This window comes from Bicyclus anynana, chromosome 19, assembly GCF_947172395.1.
Source record: "Bicyclus anynana chromosome 19, ilBicAnyn1.1, whole genome shotgun sequence".
Lineage (NCBI taxonomy): Eukaryota > Metazoa > Arthropoda > Insecta > Lepidoptera > Nymphalidae > Bicyclus > Bicyclus anynana.
The window spans coordinates 14,285,230-14,305,451 of record NC_069101.1 but is presented as its reverse complement, the minus strand read 5'-3'; the positions used below and the strand labels follow the sequence as shown (position 1 = coordinate 14,305,451).

Sequence of the window (20,222 nt, the reverse complement as noted above, 5' to 3'; positions counted from 1 at the left end):
CGCTTTGCTTTTTATTATTGATAGAAGTTTTACTTCAGTCGTGTGGTCTAAAGAAAACTCGTTTTTTAATATTATTCTTGTCATAATATTAGTAGAAGTAACAAACGAAACTCTGTTGCAGGGTGACGATGGGCGGGACACCGAAGAAGAGGAAGCCGAAGACGCCGGCGCGCCGCCTGGACTCCGACGACGAGCCCTCCGACGGTAATAGCTCGCCGCACTCGCGCCCCGCGCCCCGCCTTGCCCCCCGCCCCGCCGAGCAGAGAATGTCCAAGGAGAAGCAGAAGTTTTTCAGATTCTCCGCCTTCAACCTCGTGAAGCGCCGCCGCTGCAGGGAGTCCTCCAGCGAGTGGGAGGGCTGGGGCTCGCAGTGGGGTGGCATGAGGGTCACGCGCGTGCAGCGCTTGGAGCTGCGGCTCGAGAGGCGCTCGCCCTCCGAGCGCTCCTCCTCGGACAGCTCCCCTCCGCGCCGCGCCCTCCCGCCCGCGCTCGTCGCCCCGCAGCCGCCCCCCGACAGGCGGATCCCCACCATATTCGAGCGCCTCGCCACCGACACGACGCCCGACGGCTCGTGGGGTTTCGCCGCCGAGGCGAGGAAGCAACAGGTCATCGAACCGCAAACCTCTCCCACTCGAAAACACTCCGCCTCCCCCGAAAGAAAACCCGCCCAACCCGTCGAGAGGCATCGAAGACGCAGCAGATGCGGCGACAGACTCTTGACCACTCTCTTTGACGGTCTGTCGGAGTTCTACTCCGTACGGACGGCGTCTCGCTCGCAGTCGCGGCCCCGACTCAAACGAGAGAGCGAAGACAGACAAGTGTTAAAGGAAACCAGGAGTACCTTTAAACGGTATCAAGCTACCTTGCAGCAAGACAGACGCAGCCGGGAGCGAAGTCGATCCATAACACGGGAGAGTAGAAACTCTCGAAGTCAGAGCAGAAACGCTCGAAGTCAGAGCAGAAATGCTCGAAGTCAGAGCAGAAATGCTCGAAGTCAGAGTAGAAATGCTCGAAGTCAGAGTAGAACCGCTCGTTGTCGGAGCCGGCCGGCTCGCAGTCAGAGCAGAGCGGTACGGAGTCCGAGTAGAATCACACGGAGTCAGAGTCGAACGAGAGGGCGGAGTCGTGTACAGAATGTAAATAAAGTGCGGAGTGAGAGTAGGGGAAGAGAGAGTGGGGGAAGCGAGAGCAGGGGAAGTGAGAGTGGGGAGGTGGTGAAGCGGGAGCTGCGGAGCCCCGCGGAGGCTGCGGAGCGACTGAGCGCGTCGGCGCTCGTGGTGCTGGCGGCGGAGAACGCGCGGCGCAACGCCCCCGCGGACGCGCAGCCGCACAAGCTCGCGTTCGCCTCGCCCGCCGGCGCGCACTCGGGTAAGGCCTTGAACGCACTGCCGACACCGACCGCGCGACTACCGCCGTGGATGGACACTACAGCGAACGCACTTGCGATTGTTTTCCGCGGTACGTTGTTTCAACACCATAACGGGCGTCTCGTGTTTTATTTTGTGTAAGTGGTCATCGTTTTGGCGTACCATTTTAATTGGTTGACGATATTGTTGACATGTGAAATTTTAAATTACTTGGACAGTAGATTGTTCCATTTCAACTGAGGCAATACATTTTTTTTCCAACTTGAAACACTAATAATGCTATGAGGACTTGCCATCCTCAACCTATAAGTACCCCAAAAAAATTAAAATGGGGCTTTCTTTTTCTCTCATGTCTATATAAATTTCCTTTAATTTACTTCTCTTTTATCATTTAGTCATGTCAAGTTATTAATTTCATAGATATGAATACAATATCTTTAAACTTGCCTTGATTGCTTATTATAACCATTTAAAATGTGTCCGTCGTAACATCCATCTCGGTTGTGATGACGCGGAAAAGAATCGCGGTGCGTTGTCTACATGCGGTTGCGCGATCTATTTATGCGTCGGAAAAAATCGCAGTGCGTTCCAGGCCTAAAGCCCTTGATCCGTCGGCGAGAAAACTCCACAGGTTTACGTATATTTGATGAACCAAGCAGATAGCCCACCTGATGGTAAGTATAAATCCATCACCTATAACAGAACAACACTTTGCGGGACACGGAAAATGATCAAGTAATGGATCATATTGTCTTGAGTTTCCTCGCCCTCGGATCAGTATCATACAAGTTTGTGCATTTCAACAAAGTGAATGGTTTATCAGAGTATATTATGCGAGTTCCAGACTGTCAGTTTTAACTGTACAGTTATCTATTCATTAAAAGCACTGTACAGTTCTGAGCTTTTGAGCAGGTCTGTAGCCTGCATTAGTTATATTATCATTTATCATGTTTCCATGAACACAACATTGTTGAGATTTGCAAATGAGTAGAAGTCACCAACCAGCTTTACCTAATTTGGACAGTGAATAATTTATTTTGCTATCCGCAATAAACCAACAAACGTAAGCGATAATGTCAATTAGATCTGACAAATACCCTTACATGTTTTAATCAATAATAATGATTTTTTTTTATTAATAGCCGATGGAAGTCCACTGCTGGACATAGGCCTCTTGCATAGACTTTCAAATACCACAGTCTTGAGTCACCACCATCCAGCATATCTGCAACCCACTTGCTGTCTTCGGTCCACCTAATGGAGGGTCGACCAAAACTGGGCTTTCCGGTGTAGGGCTGCCATTCCAGCACCTTGGGATCTCATTGTCCGTCGACTCTTTGAACTATATACCCTGTCCATTGTAACTTCAGCTTCGCGACTCGTGAACCAATGAATCACTCAATTTGAATTATTCACTGTCCTTGGTGGACTTCTACAACTTAATGCCTGCTTCTATTTTACTTTATTTTGTTTGTTTTAAGATTTTGAAGGTAAAGTATAATATTGCATGTCCTTTTACTACTCCCATTAACAGATTATTATATTTCTAATTATATTTACAAAATATTCATCTGCTGACTTGATACACAGCAGTGCAAAGTTAATTTACACTGAATATTTATTACTAAATGTGATTTTAGTTGGTAATTTTTTTACATAGCTTAATTTTTACTCTACAACTAAGCATGCAGCTAGTGGGTATGACAATAGTTGTCTTAGTTTGGAATCCAGACCTGTTTGAACTCTTTGAGTTTATACCTATGTTTATACCCAACGTGATGTTATAGTGTTTAGCATTGGGTAGGTGTCTTTATAAAAGTAGGCTACCAATCTGGCCCACGGGAATGTAATGTGTGTCTGTATGTTTGTCTGTGTATGACTTGGTCAAATTGGATTTTTTTTTTAGATTTACTGTTCTCTAATTTGGAGAAATACTGCTAATAAATTAGTAATAAATTATTAGTGTATGTGTTTATTCAATTACTTTTTATTTCATCTTGAACATTATTATTTAGGCAAAATGGAAATAATACAGTATGTCTTTTTGTAGAGGGCAAAAGACTACCTCCGGGTGTAACAGAGGCCGACGCAGAGCTGTTCTCGCAAGCCCGCACAGCCAACGGCGCTGAGGGCGAGCTGGCGGTGCCCTCCGCCTCGGGGGCGGCCGGGGCTGGCCCTCCGCCGCCGCGGTGTCCCTCCGCCATTGAGTTTGGACAGTGGGAGATCGAGACCTGGTACTCCAGCCCTTTCCCGCAAGAGTATGCCAGGTAGGGTTCTTTATATCTACACTATTTAAGGCTGAAGAGTTGGTTTGTTTGATTCTTTGTTTGAACGGGCTAATCTCAGGTTAAAAATCTTTTTGTGTTAAATAGTCCATTTATCGAGGAAGGCTATATAACATTATGGTAAGAGTTACGACCAATACAAGTAGAGCATCAAAGAAAAATGTTGTGAAATCTGAAAGAAAATATCGCTTTTGATAGCTTTCGTTCCGCTTCCCGTTACAGCTACGCAATAAATACATATGACGGAATTGTACTGCTTTAAAAAAGTGCGCAACAGCATATTATGTCTATCTTCTAAGGTTACTCGCTATGAATCTTTTTCATCGTCGTAAAATCGGTCGTATTTGTTTTAAAATAATACATTATTTGCAAAGATCTTTATAAGCATGATATTAATCTCTATCCAAATAAGTACAAAAGCCGTTACATTTACTTCCAATAAAAAATGAAATCGCCCGAAGAATTCCAATGAGTAAATATCTCCGGTAGTGAGCTGCCATGCCGCGCGATGCTAACTTCATCCCAGTTATTGGCTAGTGGAATATAATCCTTACAGACGATTTGTTGCTTAAATTGAAAATTGTGTTTTTTGTTTCATTTCAGGTTACCAAAACTATTCCTGTGCGAGTTTTGTTTGAAATACGCGAAGAGTCGAGCAGTTCTGATGAGGCATTTAGACAAGTGTCTGTGGCGACATCCGCCCGCCACGGAGATCTATCGCTGCGGCGACATCTCCGTGTTTGAAGTCGACGGCAACGCCAACAAAATATACTGTCAGAATCTCTGCTTACTCGCCAAATTGTTCTTAGACCATAAAACATTGTATTACGACGTTGAGCCATTTCTCTTTTACGTGCTGACAAAAAATGACAGCAAAGGATGTCACCTCGTTGGATATTTTTCAAAGGAAAAGCACTGTCAGCAGAAATACAATGTATCGTGCATAATGACGATGCCGCAGTACCAGAGACAAGGATACGGGAGGTTCCTCATCCATTTTAGTGAGTGGTGGAATTATTTTTTTTATACAATCAGTAGTGTAATTTAAAATTTTATATTTTTTTTAGTGTAGGAATTTATTTCATTGTATTGCGTCTTTTTCAGGTTATTTATTGTCGAGAGAAGAGGGACAGGCGGGTACTCCAGAAAAACCTTTGTCAGATTTAGGAAGAGTGTCATATCACGCGTATTGGAAATCTGTCATTCTCGAATTCCTTTACGACCACAGAGACAAACCATTTACATTTGAAGAAATCGCTATCACTACTGGAATGCATATGAACGATATTGCTGTGACTTTCCAGCTTTTAGGATTTGTGAGACACGTTCCAAGTAATGAATTCGTAAAATTGGGAATTTGTGTGGACTGGCACAAGGTTGAGAATCATATGAAAAAGTTAAGAAGTAGAGAAAGACTCGAAATTGATCCTGAATGTCTCAGGTGGACGCCACTGCTGGCGCCCACGATAAATCCATTCCGATCGCCCGAAGAAGGTTCCGGGGACACGGGCACTGAAATCGATGACAAAGAGGAGAATGATCTGAAAACTGAAAGTGAAAATACAGAAACTGAACCAGAAACCTTACCGCAAAAATCTGAAATAAGTACTAAACACTCAGAAAAGGAAACCTCTGAAGCACCGGTTGAAGTTACTTCATCTGGTAGAAGAAGAACACGGCCGTTGAAATATAGTGAAAGTACTTATCAGACAACTCCGACGCTCGGTGGTGACGGTACCAGAAAAAGGAAACGTGATGTCAGTAGAAAGATATCTGAAAGCGTTGAGGACGACAAAAAAGAACCGGAAGTCACACCTCGAAGACAAAGGAGTAAGAGCGTCGCTCGGAAATCTAAAGCAATCCAAGAAGAAGTCATTGAGGAGATCACTCCGAGAAGCAGGAGAAAAAATGTGGTAGAGCCGGTTTATGCCTCTGATAGTCAGGAGAGTCAGGAGAGCATAGATTCTCGTATCGACGTTCCTGCACCCACTGTTAACGAAGTCAAAACGAAAGCTAAAAGAAAAACGGCAAGGAAAGGGCGGAAAAGACAAAAGGGTAAAACTACAGCCCGAAGCAGTTCGCCTACGGCTAAAAAAGCAAAAGTCGTCGAAGAAAAGGAAGTTATTGATTATAAAACTGACGATTCGGCGACCGAACAATCTACTGATGCAGCGCCTGTCGACAATCAAGCTGAAGCAACAAATGCGCAGAATGAGAAAAAGGCCGAAGATAAAGATAAGAATTCTGATGCCAGCTCTGAAGACTCGTCAGGAGAAGCCGATGACGAGATGGATGTCGAAGAAGGCGAAGAGAAGACGAGTGTTGCGAGTAAACCGGCTACACCCCGACACATGGAAGAGAACAGCACTGATCATCACACGAGTGACATGGAGTTGGATAGCATACACATGGATTCGCCAAAATCTTTAGCAGAAAAGGATCAAGTGATAGATGAAGCCAGTAAAGAAAAACCAGAGGACCGTACGATCATAGAAAACGGCCCTGACACAGTGAATATGCCTTCCGACAATATGGACACGAGAACACCTAACGAGACAACTGACAATTTAAAAGCACCAGAAATTAGAAATGGTGAAATAAAGTCTCCAAACAAGTCTGCTCTAGATGATAAAGATACCATTGTTATATCAGAGTCTGACGACAACAACAGCCAGAGCTGTCCTTTACCATCTCCTAAACCAAGCGATGTACCACCAGTGCTGCCCAACGATGTGAAAGAGAAAGATTTGATGCATACCGAAAGTCCTTCAAAAGTTATACCCGCCGTTTCTACGGAGAATTCTCATATCGTTCTCGACGCGAAGGGCCCATCGGACAGTTTAATCAGACCCCCCGTCGACCTTATCGTGCCGAGGATACATCAGATAGAGACCATCGTGGTGGAGGGAGAATCTGATAACGCTAATTCGCCACAAACGGGAGTATCCCCCAAGAAAATCGAGAAAACGGTCATAAGCGAATCACCAAAACAGAAATCGCCAGAGAAAATTCCTACAGAGATGACGTGTGAGCAAAAAAAGTGCGAAATGAGGAAAGAAACGGTCATTCAACATCAGGCTGTTGATGAAATGAAATCCGCGGAGAAGAAATCGCCGAACAAAATAGAGTCCATCATACAAAATTTGGACCCCCACAGAGAGCTCGCGAACAGTTTAAAGAAGCCAGACCCACCGAAAATGGATTGTTACAACGACATTGACGCGCGAAAACATCAAATCGCTTCATCTTTACAAATCCCCATTACGAGTAAAGAAAGCGAAAACCCATTTCGTCCCGACATGTTGTACACAAGAAAAGATGAAATCGTAGTTTCGCGAAGTATAATCGAGAATACTATACAAAATTACCAGAATTCTTTGAGCAATTCGATGACGATACAACCAATAAATGCTGCACAGTTGCACAATTCATACTTGAACCACAGGCCCAGTGTGAGCAAAGAGTCTCAGTCTGTGCAGACAGACAAAGTGCTCATTAAAACCAGTGATGCCAGCAGAGTCAATATGAACATGTCTGATTCATCTCCAGCAATCAGCAAAAGCACTACAAAATTGGAAGTTCCACATCCTATAACATCCCCCGTGGTGAACCCAGTCATCCCTAAAGTCCCCAATGTGTCAGATATAAATTTTTTACCCAGATGTCAAAGTGCTAATGCAGCAGTCAATTTGGGCATTGAAAGAACGGATTTAGAGACAAACTTCGTCAGCAACGCCATGCATAATACCTTGAGTGGCTCTATGAGCATAATACCTACATCTAACCAAGATAAAATGGACCCCAACCAAAAACCTAGGGAGAAAAGTAAACTGCGTGATGTAAGAGTTAATTCCGCTCATAGTAAAATGGAGAAAACTGAGAAGAAGGGGTCAAAAAACGAAACGCCCCGAAGCACGCCGGAACCGAAAATGTTTTTTCCAGAACAAAATGCACCCGCGAGGAAACCAGAAACATCCGTCCCAACGAATGTGATCAACACTGCAGCGATCACCAGTAAAGTTGAACCCAAAGTGACCGAGGCGCCGAAGAAACAAGATTTTTTTAAAAAGGAGAAATCAAATGCTAACAAATGCGACCCGAAAAATACGTCAGTGAAACATGACAAAACCTGTTCAGCCCAACTCCATTTAAAAGCAGCAGAGCAGAATGACTTAAATAAATTGCTGCCGAAATTAAAGTATGATAACGAGCTCATGCCTAAAACTGACTACACCATGAACCAAATAACCAACTACCCCACAACCCACGCGCAGTACCCGCAGTGGCCGCCGTGGGACCCGACGCGCACGTGGGAGCACAACCGATTTTTAGACATTAAAAACAACGACAAGACCTATTTGGATAAGTTTCAAGGATTCAATTTGCCGCCATTGGATCAGATGCAGAAATCGCCTCAAAAACTACATCCGAAGTACGATCAAAAGGATTTCCATAATATCGCTTATGGGGCTTTGTCTGGTAGCATTTACGCTACCACCGGGCTTCCACATTTTAAAGAAACTAAAGCACCCACATCGAAAGCATCCGACTGTTCGCAAAAGAACGACTGTAAGCCAACCAAACAGTCGAAAACGACTACGGCATGCCAAACTCAGTGTGACAACAAGAAATCACAATCACACAATACAACAGAAGCGCAGATGAAGCAAATGATGCAGCGGCAGGTCAACAAACAGCAGGAGGTGGTGACCAGTTGCGCAGACTATCGCCAGAGTCCGCAGATCCTCACATCTCCAGGGTGTAAACCGTTCAACCAGAACGGACCATGTGGACAAGAAAAAGTTGAGATCGAGAAGAAGTCTCGTCAACATTCCAAAAAGGACGAGTCCCCGAAGGATATGAGTAAAGAGGAAATGTGTGAGGCAGTGAGTCCCGCTTTGCAGTCCATGGGAGTGTATACACCTGACTCCACTAGCAACTCTGTTCATTCCGTGCAGTATCCGGCCTGTGAATTGGACATGAGTCAAATAAGCTTGGAATCACCGACTAGTATCAGCTCGGACCTGGCGAGTCCTTGCTACAACATGCACCCGGCCCCCAGCCCGCAGTACCCACACTCGTCGATACACATACCCTCGATCATGAGCCAACCCAATCAGCCGCCGAAGCAACAGAAAATTAATAATAGGAATAGGTGAGTCATTAATTTTAATCTCTTTTAATTCTATTCTCATTGTATTATACCTCTTTAAAAAGATAACTGAGTGCCTTGTGGGAGTTTTAAATGATAGCATGATTGCGTAAACGAACTAAGGAATTGAAACAGTTGTGCAATGCATTGTTTTTTGTAATGCATCTTTGTATATGAGCTCCTTCTGCACAGTATGGTTGACGGATGTAAAAATCTGAAAAAAAAATTATCTATATATCACTTGCTGTTCCCATCGCAACAAAAGATAGAGCGATATGTCCAGTGTGACTAGTGGAAGTTCTCAATGTTTTCACACTGTAACTATCGCATAACCGTAAACGCAAATTTCTAAGGAATTGAAACAATTCTGCTGTAATGCCACTAGATGGCGCTGGTTCAATTAATAGAAATTCGCGTTTACGGTTACGCGATCGTCACAGTATGAAAACATTGAAAACTGCCTTAGGCACACAGTTCGCCTCTATTGGTGTATAGTTTATACCACAGAACAGACAACGCTAAAAGATAACGCTTTCAGCAATAGAAGTAGCAAGGGGGCGTGACCCGCGTACACCCGGGTGTGCGGAACATCGCAAGCATGTCCGCGCATGTACTAGCAGTCTTGTTTTGTTCTGTGACAAAAGGAATAAATAATATTCAACTCTAAAGTAAGGGTGACATATTTAATTTTTCACTAAATATTAAACAGCCATTTAGGCCACGCCCCCGGGGTACGCTGTGTTCAATACAAAGAATTGATACTTTATAAATCTAGTTACTTCTTATAACTGTGGTTTATACGATGTGTCTTAGAGATATGTCGCGAATCGCATGTTATGCGCCAATAGATATATGTATGCCTGTAGCAAGTGTCTATATGTACCTGCAGGAACAGCACGAGCGCGTCGAGCGGCGGCGCGGACAAGGGCGTGCGCGGGCCCGCCACGCCGCCCGCGCGCCACCGCGCCACGCCGCCCCACGTCGCCACCACGCACGGTAACTAGCTCTATATATCTTTGCTCTAAGTAGGATCAAGGTTTTTAAAAGGGTCCGCAGTAGCGTCACTATGACCTTGTCCAGAAAGGGCGAATTCGCCGCGATTCTCTCGCTCGTATTACGCGCGACCGTTGCGTCCACTAGGCGCGTATTACGCGCGAGCATTTAGGGAGGAATTCAGTATGAAACATGGAGTTGAACGCGCGCTCGCTCTAGAGTTCGCGCGTTAACTGGACGCAACAAGGAATCACGCGCGAGTCGAGAATCTGACGTAGTGCACGCGATTTACGCGCGTATTTTTAATTCGCGCGATGCTTGCGGACGCGATGTATTGATGTCTAGTACTTCTACAACGCGCGTATGAATTCGCGCAATACGATTCGCGACGAATTCGCCCCTTCTGGACAGGGTCTAAGGCTGAAGGCGCACGAGCGGTGCGGCGCCGCACCTTTATGTCGCAGCGGCGTCATCGGAATCAGCAGTCAGCGGAATCGGAGGCAGAGGTCACATCCACTGGGCTATCACGGCTCTATTATTATTTACATACCTTTAAATCATATCAAGAATGTATTTGAAACAGTTCCCGTGCCCGTTCCAGGCGGCGGCGTGATGCAGGGCGGCGCGGGCGGCGCGGGCGGCGGCGGCGCGGGCTACCAGGGCGGCTACCTGTCGTTCCAGCAGCAGCAGCAGTATCACGCGGGCTGGGCGCCCTCGTGCTCGCTCGCCAAGCTGCAGCAGATGGCCGAGGCGCCGCAGCACCCGCCGCACACGCCGCCGGCGCCGCCGCAGGTATGCCATCATCACTATCAGTCATCATCAAAATCACATTACAGTCATAGCTGGGCATTAACTCGTTAATCCGTTAATCGTTAATTAACGAAGTTAACATTTTGATTAACGGATTAACTTTTAAGTTAACCTTTAAAAATATTAACGGACACGTTAATATGCGTTACTAATCGTTAATCCAATGCCTACTATTTACCGCGCGTCGCGAAAAACAGGTCCAGACAAGTAAGAAATGATGAATGATTTTTTTTCAAAGAAATCAAGAAATTGCTATATTTATGTTAAATATAGATAAAATCAACAAAAAACAAATTATGGCACTTTTCCCCAGTGCTCATCCTTATTTTTCCAATGGTGATCTCACACAATGATATAAAAATGTAATATTACACAGTCATATTAACGAATTAACTATTAACGTTAACTTGCGTTAATTCTTCCAGAATGTAACGCTTTAACGTTTAACGAAGCTAACTTTTTTTGTAGCGGATTAATGATTAATGAAGTTAACTATTTGATTAACGGTGCCCAGCTATGATCACAGTGTTGATTGGCACGTCCACTAGTCGGGTCTTACTAATGGCCTAGACCTCATGTGGATATTCATGAGCTGATGATTATTGTAACACCTTGGGATCCAAATAACCATTGATTCTTCAAATTACATGCCGCAACCATTGCAACTTCAGCTTTGTGATTCATTGAACTACAAACAAACAAACTAACAAGACCAATTAAGATATATAAAAACTATATTATAATTTATAATTATAGTCTGAATACCACTTTTATACTGTCAATTATAAATTTGGCATCTGCACATCTGCAATAAAAATGCAATGGTGTGGTACCAAGAGCTGATCTGATTAAGGAGTAGACGTGCCCTTCAAACAGGAACAATAATTCTGCTTTGCGACAGGAATATGCATGGCGATAGTACTTCCCTGTACGAATTTTATTATATTATTATTCTTTCAGAATATTACTATTAGACTTGTATGTATTTGGTAACAAAAAGTCACTCAGTTGTTTGTACGTTCCAGTACGGGCAGCAGTCGGGCACGCCGCCCGCCGGCCACTACCACGCGCCCAAGTACTACGCGCCCGCGCACAACCAGCTCGAGTCGCCGCGCAACACTAGAAACACTACCAGTGAGTACCACATTGTCATCATTAACCACCCACATTCGACTCACTGATGAGTCTCCTCTTAGAATGAGAGGGTGAGGTCAATAGTCCACCACGCTGGCCCAATGCAGATTGCAAATTGCACAGGTTTTTCACAATATAGAGAATTAAGAAAATTATTATCAGGTTTCTAATTTTTACAATGGTCTTCCTTCACCAATGGAGATGGGATATTTAATTTTTCAAACCTCCACCACATTATATTAAATCCAAACTTGAAGTGGAACCTTTATCGACAAACAACTATTTTTTTTCCTCGACTTTTACTCCTAATAAAAATTTTAATTTATTTGTTCCTCAATTTATGACAAGTGGGATGTGATTGCCTAGAATATGCGTGTGGAGTTTATGAAAGTCAAGAACTAAAATATCAGTAATATTATATTTGCCTGATTACCTTTAACAGAGTAACACCTCACGGGATAAGTTGTGAACACTTGCTATGAATCACAGTCCTGTGGTAGTAAAACCAAGGCATGGGTGTTAATAATATCAATAATTAATAAGAAATTTATTCATAAAAAAGTTGGTTTACAGAACTAGTTTCTTACACCCTTGTGTGCCTATAATTCCATTGGCAGCTATAACTTTCACACTCGACTTTGTCTTCATGTACTTTTTATTTAAATTTTGTGGTTTCAACAAGTGATTATTAAATTTACAGGTAATTTAAGCCCCATGCAACATGTCCAGATGGGTCCCGGTTCACGGATGTCCCCAAATCTAAATACCCACATTATCAGCCAGTACGGACTGAACGGCTACCGAGTCACACCTCAGCAGCAGTTCAACAACCTCCCAGTGCAAATGATGAACGTACAACCGGGTGTACAATACCCCAGCCCCGACCCAAGGGCCCAGCAACCCAACGTGTATGCATATGGGTACATAAATGCCCCGCCACCTCTCACTATGCAAAGCTTGAACTCGACGATGCGTCGGTAGCCTCGACCAAAAACCCAGTGCCGGAAACAGTGATCAGTGCTAAGTGACATCAAGTGATCAGAGTGACAGTGTCGGACACAAAAGTGAATCGCTTCGGCACAAAACTAGTTATTCATAAAGATGGTTTAAAACTAAAAAAATAAACCCTGACCAAAAAGGATTGTATAGTAAATATAGGCGATAGTTTTAAGGTATAGTACAAATAATCGAAATAATAAAGCGGCTTAACTTCTTTTGTATATAGTTGATGTAATTTGACAATTAACACCACTTGAGTTGCCTTACCCTCCGCACTAGTGGCCGACCACCTTCTGTTGTACTGATAGCAGTATGTCAACGGCAGCTTTGTTTTGTTTTGTATATTTTTGGTACAGATTTAAGGAAAAAGATATCAATTTGGTATAAAGATGTAGGATGTGAACAAATTGCTGAAAAATTAAGTCTGACTAAAAAAAATTCTGATGTAGCTCTAATTTAACCTCTCTGGGCATGTCATACAGCCTTCAGAGGGAGGGTGAATGTGCTCGGCAATTTGAACTAAATGAAAATAATATCATTTCAATTGTTTAAGCCATGCCAAGTTCTGATGTTTCAAGACTAATTTAAGATAATTGGTTTTTTATTTGTTTATAATATATAATACAGATTGTTATCTTTTTCTTTAAATATGTGATTGTAGATATTCTTTAATCTTTTGAGAATACACGGTATCCGGTATTAAAGCTGAATAAAGTACAAAATTGCTGATAAAAATGTATTTAGAGAAACTGTTGTTGTGTATAATAGTGGACGCTGTGTCAGGGAAAACTTAGCATAATTGAATAGTGCAATAAGCAAAGATTTTATACTATTAGATATGTTACGTGCCTACTAAATCACCGCAAAAAGTGATCCGAATTTAGCTCCTCCACTGACCGCACACATGCACAATTTTGTGTTTACTTACGTAATATATTTTTGTGTACATAGTTTTTACACTTTCTGAACACATAACTCGACATTGTAGACAATATTTGTGTATCATTTGTTTAAATAACCTTCCTTGTTCGCTATGCGACTAAATGAAATTACGACAATTAGCTACTTTAGTGTGCTGCGCTAGTGACATATCTATAGTATAAAATATCGTTGGCAATAAGTGTATGTGGTTCAGTGGAGAACAGCACATTTCGTTTTTAATGGTAATAATTTGACGTTTTAACCGAGCAGGGTTTAGCCTGTTAGAATAATGCAAAGTCAAAAACTATTTTTGTATTAGCACTGTGGTAGTATTCATTTAATCATGAATATCAACATTTTTTGGACCCAGTTTGAGCTAGTGTAACATCATTTGTAAATTATGTCACACTGTTTTAGGGCATTTTTGCAGTTGGTCATAATTGTCAAGCTTTTATGACATTAATTTGATGATGTTAGGAGGCCCTTGTCAAGGCTTAAAGTTGGTAATTTTGTGTGACGCCTTTGAAATTACAACAATTTATTTAGTGATTCTTTGGAAGTTCTTCTCAATGCTTTAATTTGTTTTATTTAAATATTTTTATTGGAATGAAACATATAAATAACAATCAAAATCTTAAAACCAATGATTACTTTATTACGTACCACTAATAGTGATCTCTTCCAGGCTACCTAACATAAAGAAATGTATGTTTGTAATGTTAATAGCTTTGTTACATTTGTGTGATAATATTGGTATTACAATACAGTAACTTAGTGATTCTTGGACTTGGAAAATTGTAACTTTGATAAACCTTGAGAGAGTCATTATGTTTTTAAAATGTGTCACACAAATTTTATTTTCTTTTATATATTTTTTTTTAAATATTTGTCATATCTTTTAAATATGACCTGTGTTAGGACAATAGACCAAGGGTCTGAGATTGAACCACCACCCCTCAGTGATGAGTTCTACTGCTCATACCGTTAAGCTATTGAGGCTTTAATATATTTATTTATTTAGAAAGGAAAACTTACAGCTATATACAGAAAGAACAAAATAACAATATAGAAAAAAGAATATAGCTAATTATAAGTTTTCGCAAATAAAAATGTGATGAAATCTTGAGAAGAGCTTTCAAGAATCAAAGTCAACAAAGTCAAGATTACCAACTAATTATCAACTTCTGAGCCCCTCGCCATGTTGTGGTTTAATTTATACATGATCCCTTAGTTAAATCATCACTCGTAAGATGTGTTCTATAGCCATTTCAAATATCCAAGTCATTGCAAAGTCAAGTATATCATTCACTAATATACTCAGAGGCACAATTATCCGCCCTATATGACGCGTGTATATTAATGTGGGCGGATAATTGTGCCTGTGAGTATAGTTTATAATATCATTGCTCAGTTGAATCAGAGGGTTATTTGTCTTACCACTGTCCAGTGTTTCTTTGTTTAAAGGGAGTTTATTGTGCAATGTATCAAGCATATTTTTGGTATCAAAAAAATTGTATATATTTTTTGTATAATTTAATTTTATAATATACTAGCGGACGCCCGCGACTTCGTCCGCGTAAAAATCGATGTCAACTTTCAACCCCTATTTCACATTCTATTTTGCAAGTTTTATAACTTATACCTAATAAATAGTCCACTTATCATTTTACGTTTACAAATGTTCCTAGAAAAATTAAGGACTTTCCCTACAAACTTTCTACCCCTACTTCACCCATTTCTGATTTTGTTTTCGCGACAAAAAGTATCCTATTATCCTTCTACGTATTATGGTCTCAAATCGTCTTAAGTATCATTTGAATTCATTCTGTAGTTTCAGCGTGATGCACGGTCAAAAAAAAGGCAAACAGACAGACAAAAAATAGAAAATAGGCTTCAGTATCGATCTCCTACCTCTACCCTACTCCTACCCTACCCGTACCCTAACTGTATCCTACCCCTACCCTACCCGTACCCTACCCTACCCGTAATCTTCCCTTTCCCTACCCCTAGGAACGGGGTAGGCCCTACCCCTACCCTACCCCTAACCTAGGCATACACTCCCCTACCCTGCCCTACCCCACCCTACCCCTACCCTACCTTTACCCCTACCCTACCCTTACACAACTCTACCCTACCTGTACCCTACCCTACCCTAAATAGAGACTTCTATGCTAAAATTATAATGTCTGGATCTACTGGACCGATTTAGAAAATTCTTTTACCAGTAGTAAGCTACGTTATTTGCGAGTGTCATAGGCTATGTTTGATCCCCATATTCACACGGGAACGGGAACTACTTAATTGAAAGCGCGGGGCGTCATGTAGCGGAATTTCTGCGTCTTTTAGAAATTTTGTATTATCTCCGAAACTATTTAACTTATTAACATACTATAAAGGGCAAATCTTATCTCCATAATATCCTTGTGATTATTAAATAATTTATTTTGATAAGGATTTAAGTTAAGTAGCATAAATAATGACGCAAACCTAAGTATATAAAATTAATAATTTTTAAAACACAAAAGGTACTATATCTGCTAATATATAGAAGATAGATATATGGCGTCGCGGACTTTTTTGTAGAACTTCTAATGATACATGAAGCCTCCATACATTAATTTCAATTTTACTCAATGGTTAAGGCAGCGCATGCGAAAAAGTCTGCTTAAGAGGATTTTCGGTCCGACCTGTATGACAAAAACTGTGTTAACTCGGCTAATATATATGATACCTATATAAAATATAGCCTATAGCACTCCCCGATAATGTAGCATTCTACTGGTGAAAGAATTTTTGTAATCGGACCAGTAGTTCCGAAGATTACCCCATTTAAAAAATGTGACAAACTTACAAACTTACAAACTTTACCTCTTTATAATATTAGTATAGATTAGTACATATATCATATTAAACCTATATTATTTCTCAGTCTACAATCAATATTGGTTCTTTTATTGCTAACGTCAACCATATATAACAACTCTTAATTATTACACATTTTTTTTAAAAAGTAATCAGTAAGTTGTGACTACTATATGTTCAGAAATAATAGTGACGGTGATAATACTATTATAAAGAGGTGAAGTTTAATAGTTTTTGAGGCTGTAAGCCTGTACGCGATAATCTCTGGATCTACTTAACTAATTTTGAAAATTGTTTTACCAATACAAAGCCACGTTCTTTTGATTTTGTCATTGGCTATGTGAACCCCCCGTATTCCCACTGATATGAACTACGCAGGTGAAACCGTGTGGCGTGATAGTGTATTATATAAGTTATAGCTTGACAAATTCGTTCGTAACACTGCCGATGGTCCGCGCGGACCGGGAGGGTGGTCAAGATGCCCCGCGCGCATACTCGCGCACTCCTTCACTATGCCTCGCGCGCAGTCTTTCCCCCCGTTGCCCGCATATCATGGGAGTGTCGTCAATGATTATGCTATAGTGTATTATACAAGTTGTATTGCGCAATCAACTCCCTGGGTTCAATCGGCGCAAGAACTGTGATATATTTTCGACAGTGATATAAGGAAGGCGTGTGCTTAAATCATGATAAATTATAATAATTAATTATTTTGATTTCCCAAAGAAAACGACTATTTAAGTGATTGTGCGTATATCAAGAATTATTAGAGTGCAATTATTTACAACACAAAAAATTATTGATGAAAAAAAATCATTTTGAAAACTCCTTTATATTTATGTAGAATTACAGTGCCCTGTATGTGGTTGCACAGAACAAGCTTTTGTGGTTTTTGAACTATACTCAGGGGCACAATTATCCGCCCACTTTAATGTACTCGCGTCATATTAAAATGGGCGGATAATTGTGTCTCTGAGTATATAATAAATTTAAGTGACAATTTATTTAAATAATAATCAAATCAAATCAAATTGATACAACAACTTAATTTGTATATTTTAGGCATTTCATGAATTTCATTTATGTATTACATAAACTTTTAAATGTCCCTTTGTCTTTAATTAGTTATTTATGCTAAAATTTTATTAAATATAATTATTTAAAAAACATTTTTTTTCGATATATGCTATTTATATGTTTAATGAATGTACATGTAATGAAATTTTCATTTTTATCTTTTAAGTGTTTTTCTTTGTAATCTTGTTGAAGACCATTAATGCTTGATCTGTGCTTTTCCTCCCGAGGGTACAATTTTGTTTTTGTAATGTTCTGTACAGTAGGTGTGTAACTGTAAGTTTGTATAAGTTTCGTATTTACTCTGTTCTCAGAAGTGCCTCTTTCTCGTCCCGTTAAATGCTTAGTTTTCGTTAGTGTTGCATTAGATCAGCCATACTTATAAATTTATTAAATTAATTAAAAAAAAAAAATAATAATTACAAAATATGCATCTGTTATTGTGGTGATTTTAGAAGCTTCAGTTCCAATTGTGTTTCATTGCTGGCAATGAAATATATTTAAAAGTAAATTAACATAGATATTATTCATTAATAGTTAAAAGTTATTTTTAATTTGGCTGCCTTAATGGAATACTAATTTGATTATTCTATGTAAGATATTGTAAATGCTTTTGATTAACTGAAGGCTGTACACATAGAATTCGTACTTTTAGTATATTTGTATAAATAATGAAGTAATATTTTTTTTTCTCAATGTGATAGTGTTAGAGGGACCGTAGGAGAGATCGGCTGGACTCACAGAAACATGGCAACTGGCCTGTGTGGAGACATTTATTCATTGATATATAATAGTGCTACAAAGTTTTCTGACCCGGTGCCCAAAACTGAAACTAACCTTTGAATGAAGCAACCACCATATTTCAAAACATTATACTGAAAGCAAGAGACTTTAACACCCTCATCGGGCTAGATCAGTTTGTGGCACTATACAATTGAGTTTATTTAACTGGCACATGTGTAACATATTTGGAATCTTAGACAGATAAGTATATAGACAGAGAGATAGATAGATCCATTCCTTAAGCATTTTCTATACTAATATAATAAAGAGGTAAAGTTTGTGAGGTTGTTGGGGGGGTAATCTCTTGATCTACTGAAACAAATTTAAAAGTTTTCTTTAATATTGAAAATCACATTATTTGTGAATGACATAGGTTGTATTTTATGTTCGTGTTCTCATAGATCCCGTAACTTCGCGGGTAAAACCGATGGGCGTCTTCTATGAGTATTGGTAGTAAAAATGAGATGAGGCTATTCTATATTCTGTGTATGATATACAAGTACAATCATGATTAAAATCAAACATACATATCGTGACCATACAAGCTGTCATTTACTACTTTTATTTTATAGTTCGGTGAGACATTGACATTTGACATAACACGTCTATGTATGATAAAATGTCATGTTTTTTGCAAATAAATGATTAAATTACAGCCTCAACTTGTTACAAATTATAACTTATCAGTTACCTTAACGTAAACGGTAGGAAATGGTCCAGTGTCTATCTTTGACTTACAAGTTACAACTCATTGTCTATTGTCTTTTCTGTCTACGGTTGCAATAGTGATGGTAAAGGATGTTCTTCATGATTCATAGTTTAATGTTTCAGATACAAAATCATTGTCATCATTGTACATCTACTTTTAGAGGATTGTTTGGCTTTGTAGTGGTGAAGTGTACAAACAGGCATGTTTGTGTAAAAATAAAGGAACGTTAGGAAAGAAACATTTTATAAATAAATTGTATCTGTCCATGAGTGATTGCTATTTGCTAAGCAACTGGTAAACTGGCTTCGATATAACAAACATATCCCTGTGTCGCTTAAAATAATTTAACATTGAGTTTCTGTTCTGCTGACGTTTCTTTACGTGACCCTTACAAGTAAGTCGACTTGTTGTAAACTTTACTGCATCCAAAGCCATCTTTCTAAAGTGGAACTTTTATACCTAGTTACAGTCATTAACATGATGTTTCTAGAATAATATATATACTCAGAGTCCCAAATATCCGTCCACTTTAATATACTCGCGTCATATTAAAGTGGGCGGATAGTTGTGCCTCTGAGTATATGTTTGCATGTATCTGAAACATTTTTGTGTGTCAATGACTATAATGTGAAGGGTTGATTTTTATATATATTTTGTTTTATTTTGTAACGCGTAGCATAAATATATTATTGATAGTTTCATTTTCTATGCGCTTTTGACTTTAAGGATTATTTTCGTGTTAACTTCGTTAATTTATTGCCAAATGTTATAACACTTAGTTGCAGGATAGTTAGGTATTGTTTTAGGTCTGTCGCCGCGGTCGCTGTTGTCGGTTGGATTAAGTTATTTAGTAAGATCTGCTCCTGTAAGGTTATGAATGTTATTTGTTACTAAAGTGTAGATTATTAAATATTGTAAATATTAATATACATTAAGACTTGTAGCAGGTGTTATCACACAAAATATAATTTTGTGAAATAATTCGCAATGTCTTTGATTTATTACACGCCCCATCTAATTCATTGTTTCATACCTACCAGCAAAATCTTTCTAATGTCTATACTTATAATATATAAATCTGTAGAGAGGTCAATTCTGTACATGAAATATATTTCCAAAATAACTATCAGGGG

At 40.1% G+C, this 20,222-nt stretch overlaps 1 protein-coding gene across 2 annotated transcripts in view; it reads left to right on the top strand.

Moving 5' to 3' along the window:
* LOC112051853 (histone acetyltransferase KAT6B) overlaps positions 1-20,072 on the top strand; it is a 29,171-nt gene extending 9,099 nt beyond the window's left edge. The window contains exons 4-11 of one of the 2 annotated variants that reach the window (XM_052887617.1): positions 122-1,368; positions 3,418-3,634; positions 4,256-4,653; positions 4,757-8,807; positions 9,694-9,800; positions 10,399-10,589; positions 11,633-11,741; positions 12,442-20,072. In XM_052887617.1, the coding sequence (XP_052743577.1) occupies positions 122-1,368; positions 3,418-3,634; positions 4,256-4,653; positions 4,757-8,807; positions 9,694-9,800; positions 10,399-10,589; positions 11,633-11,741; positions 12,442-12,722 (6,601 nt within the window). In that variant the 3' untranslated portion in view covers positions 12,723-20,072. The remainder of the gene's footprint in view (positions 1-121; positions 1,369-3,417; positions 3,635-4,255; positions 4,654-4,756; positions 8,808-9,693; positions 9,801-10,398; positions 10,590-11,632; positions 11,742-12,441) is intronic. The other variant, XM_052887618.1, reaches the window with a different exon arrangement.
* Positions 20,073-20,222: the final 150 nt, after the last annotated feature.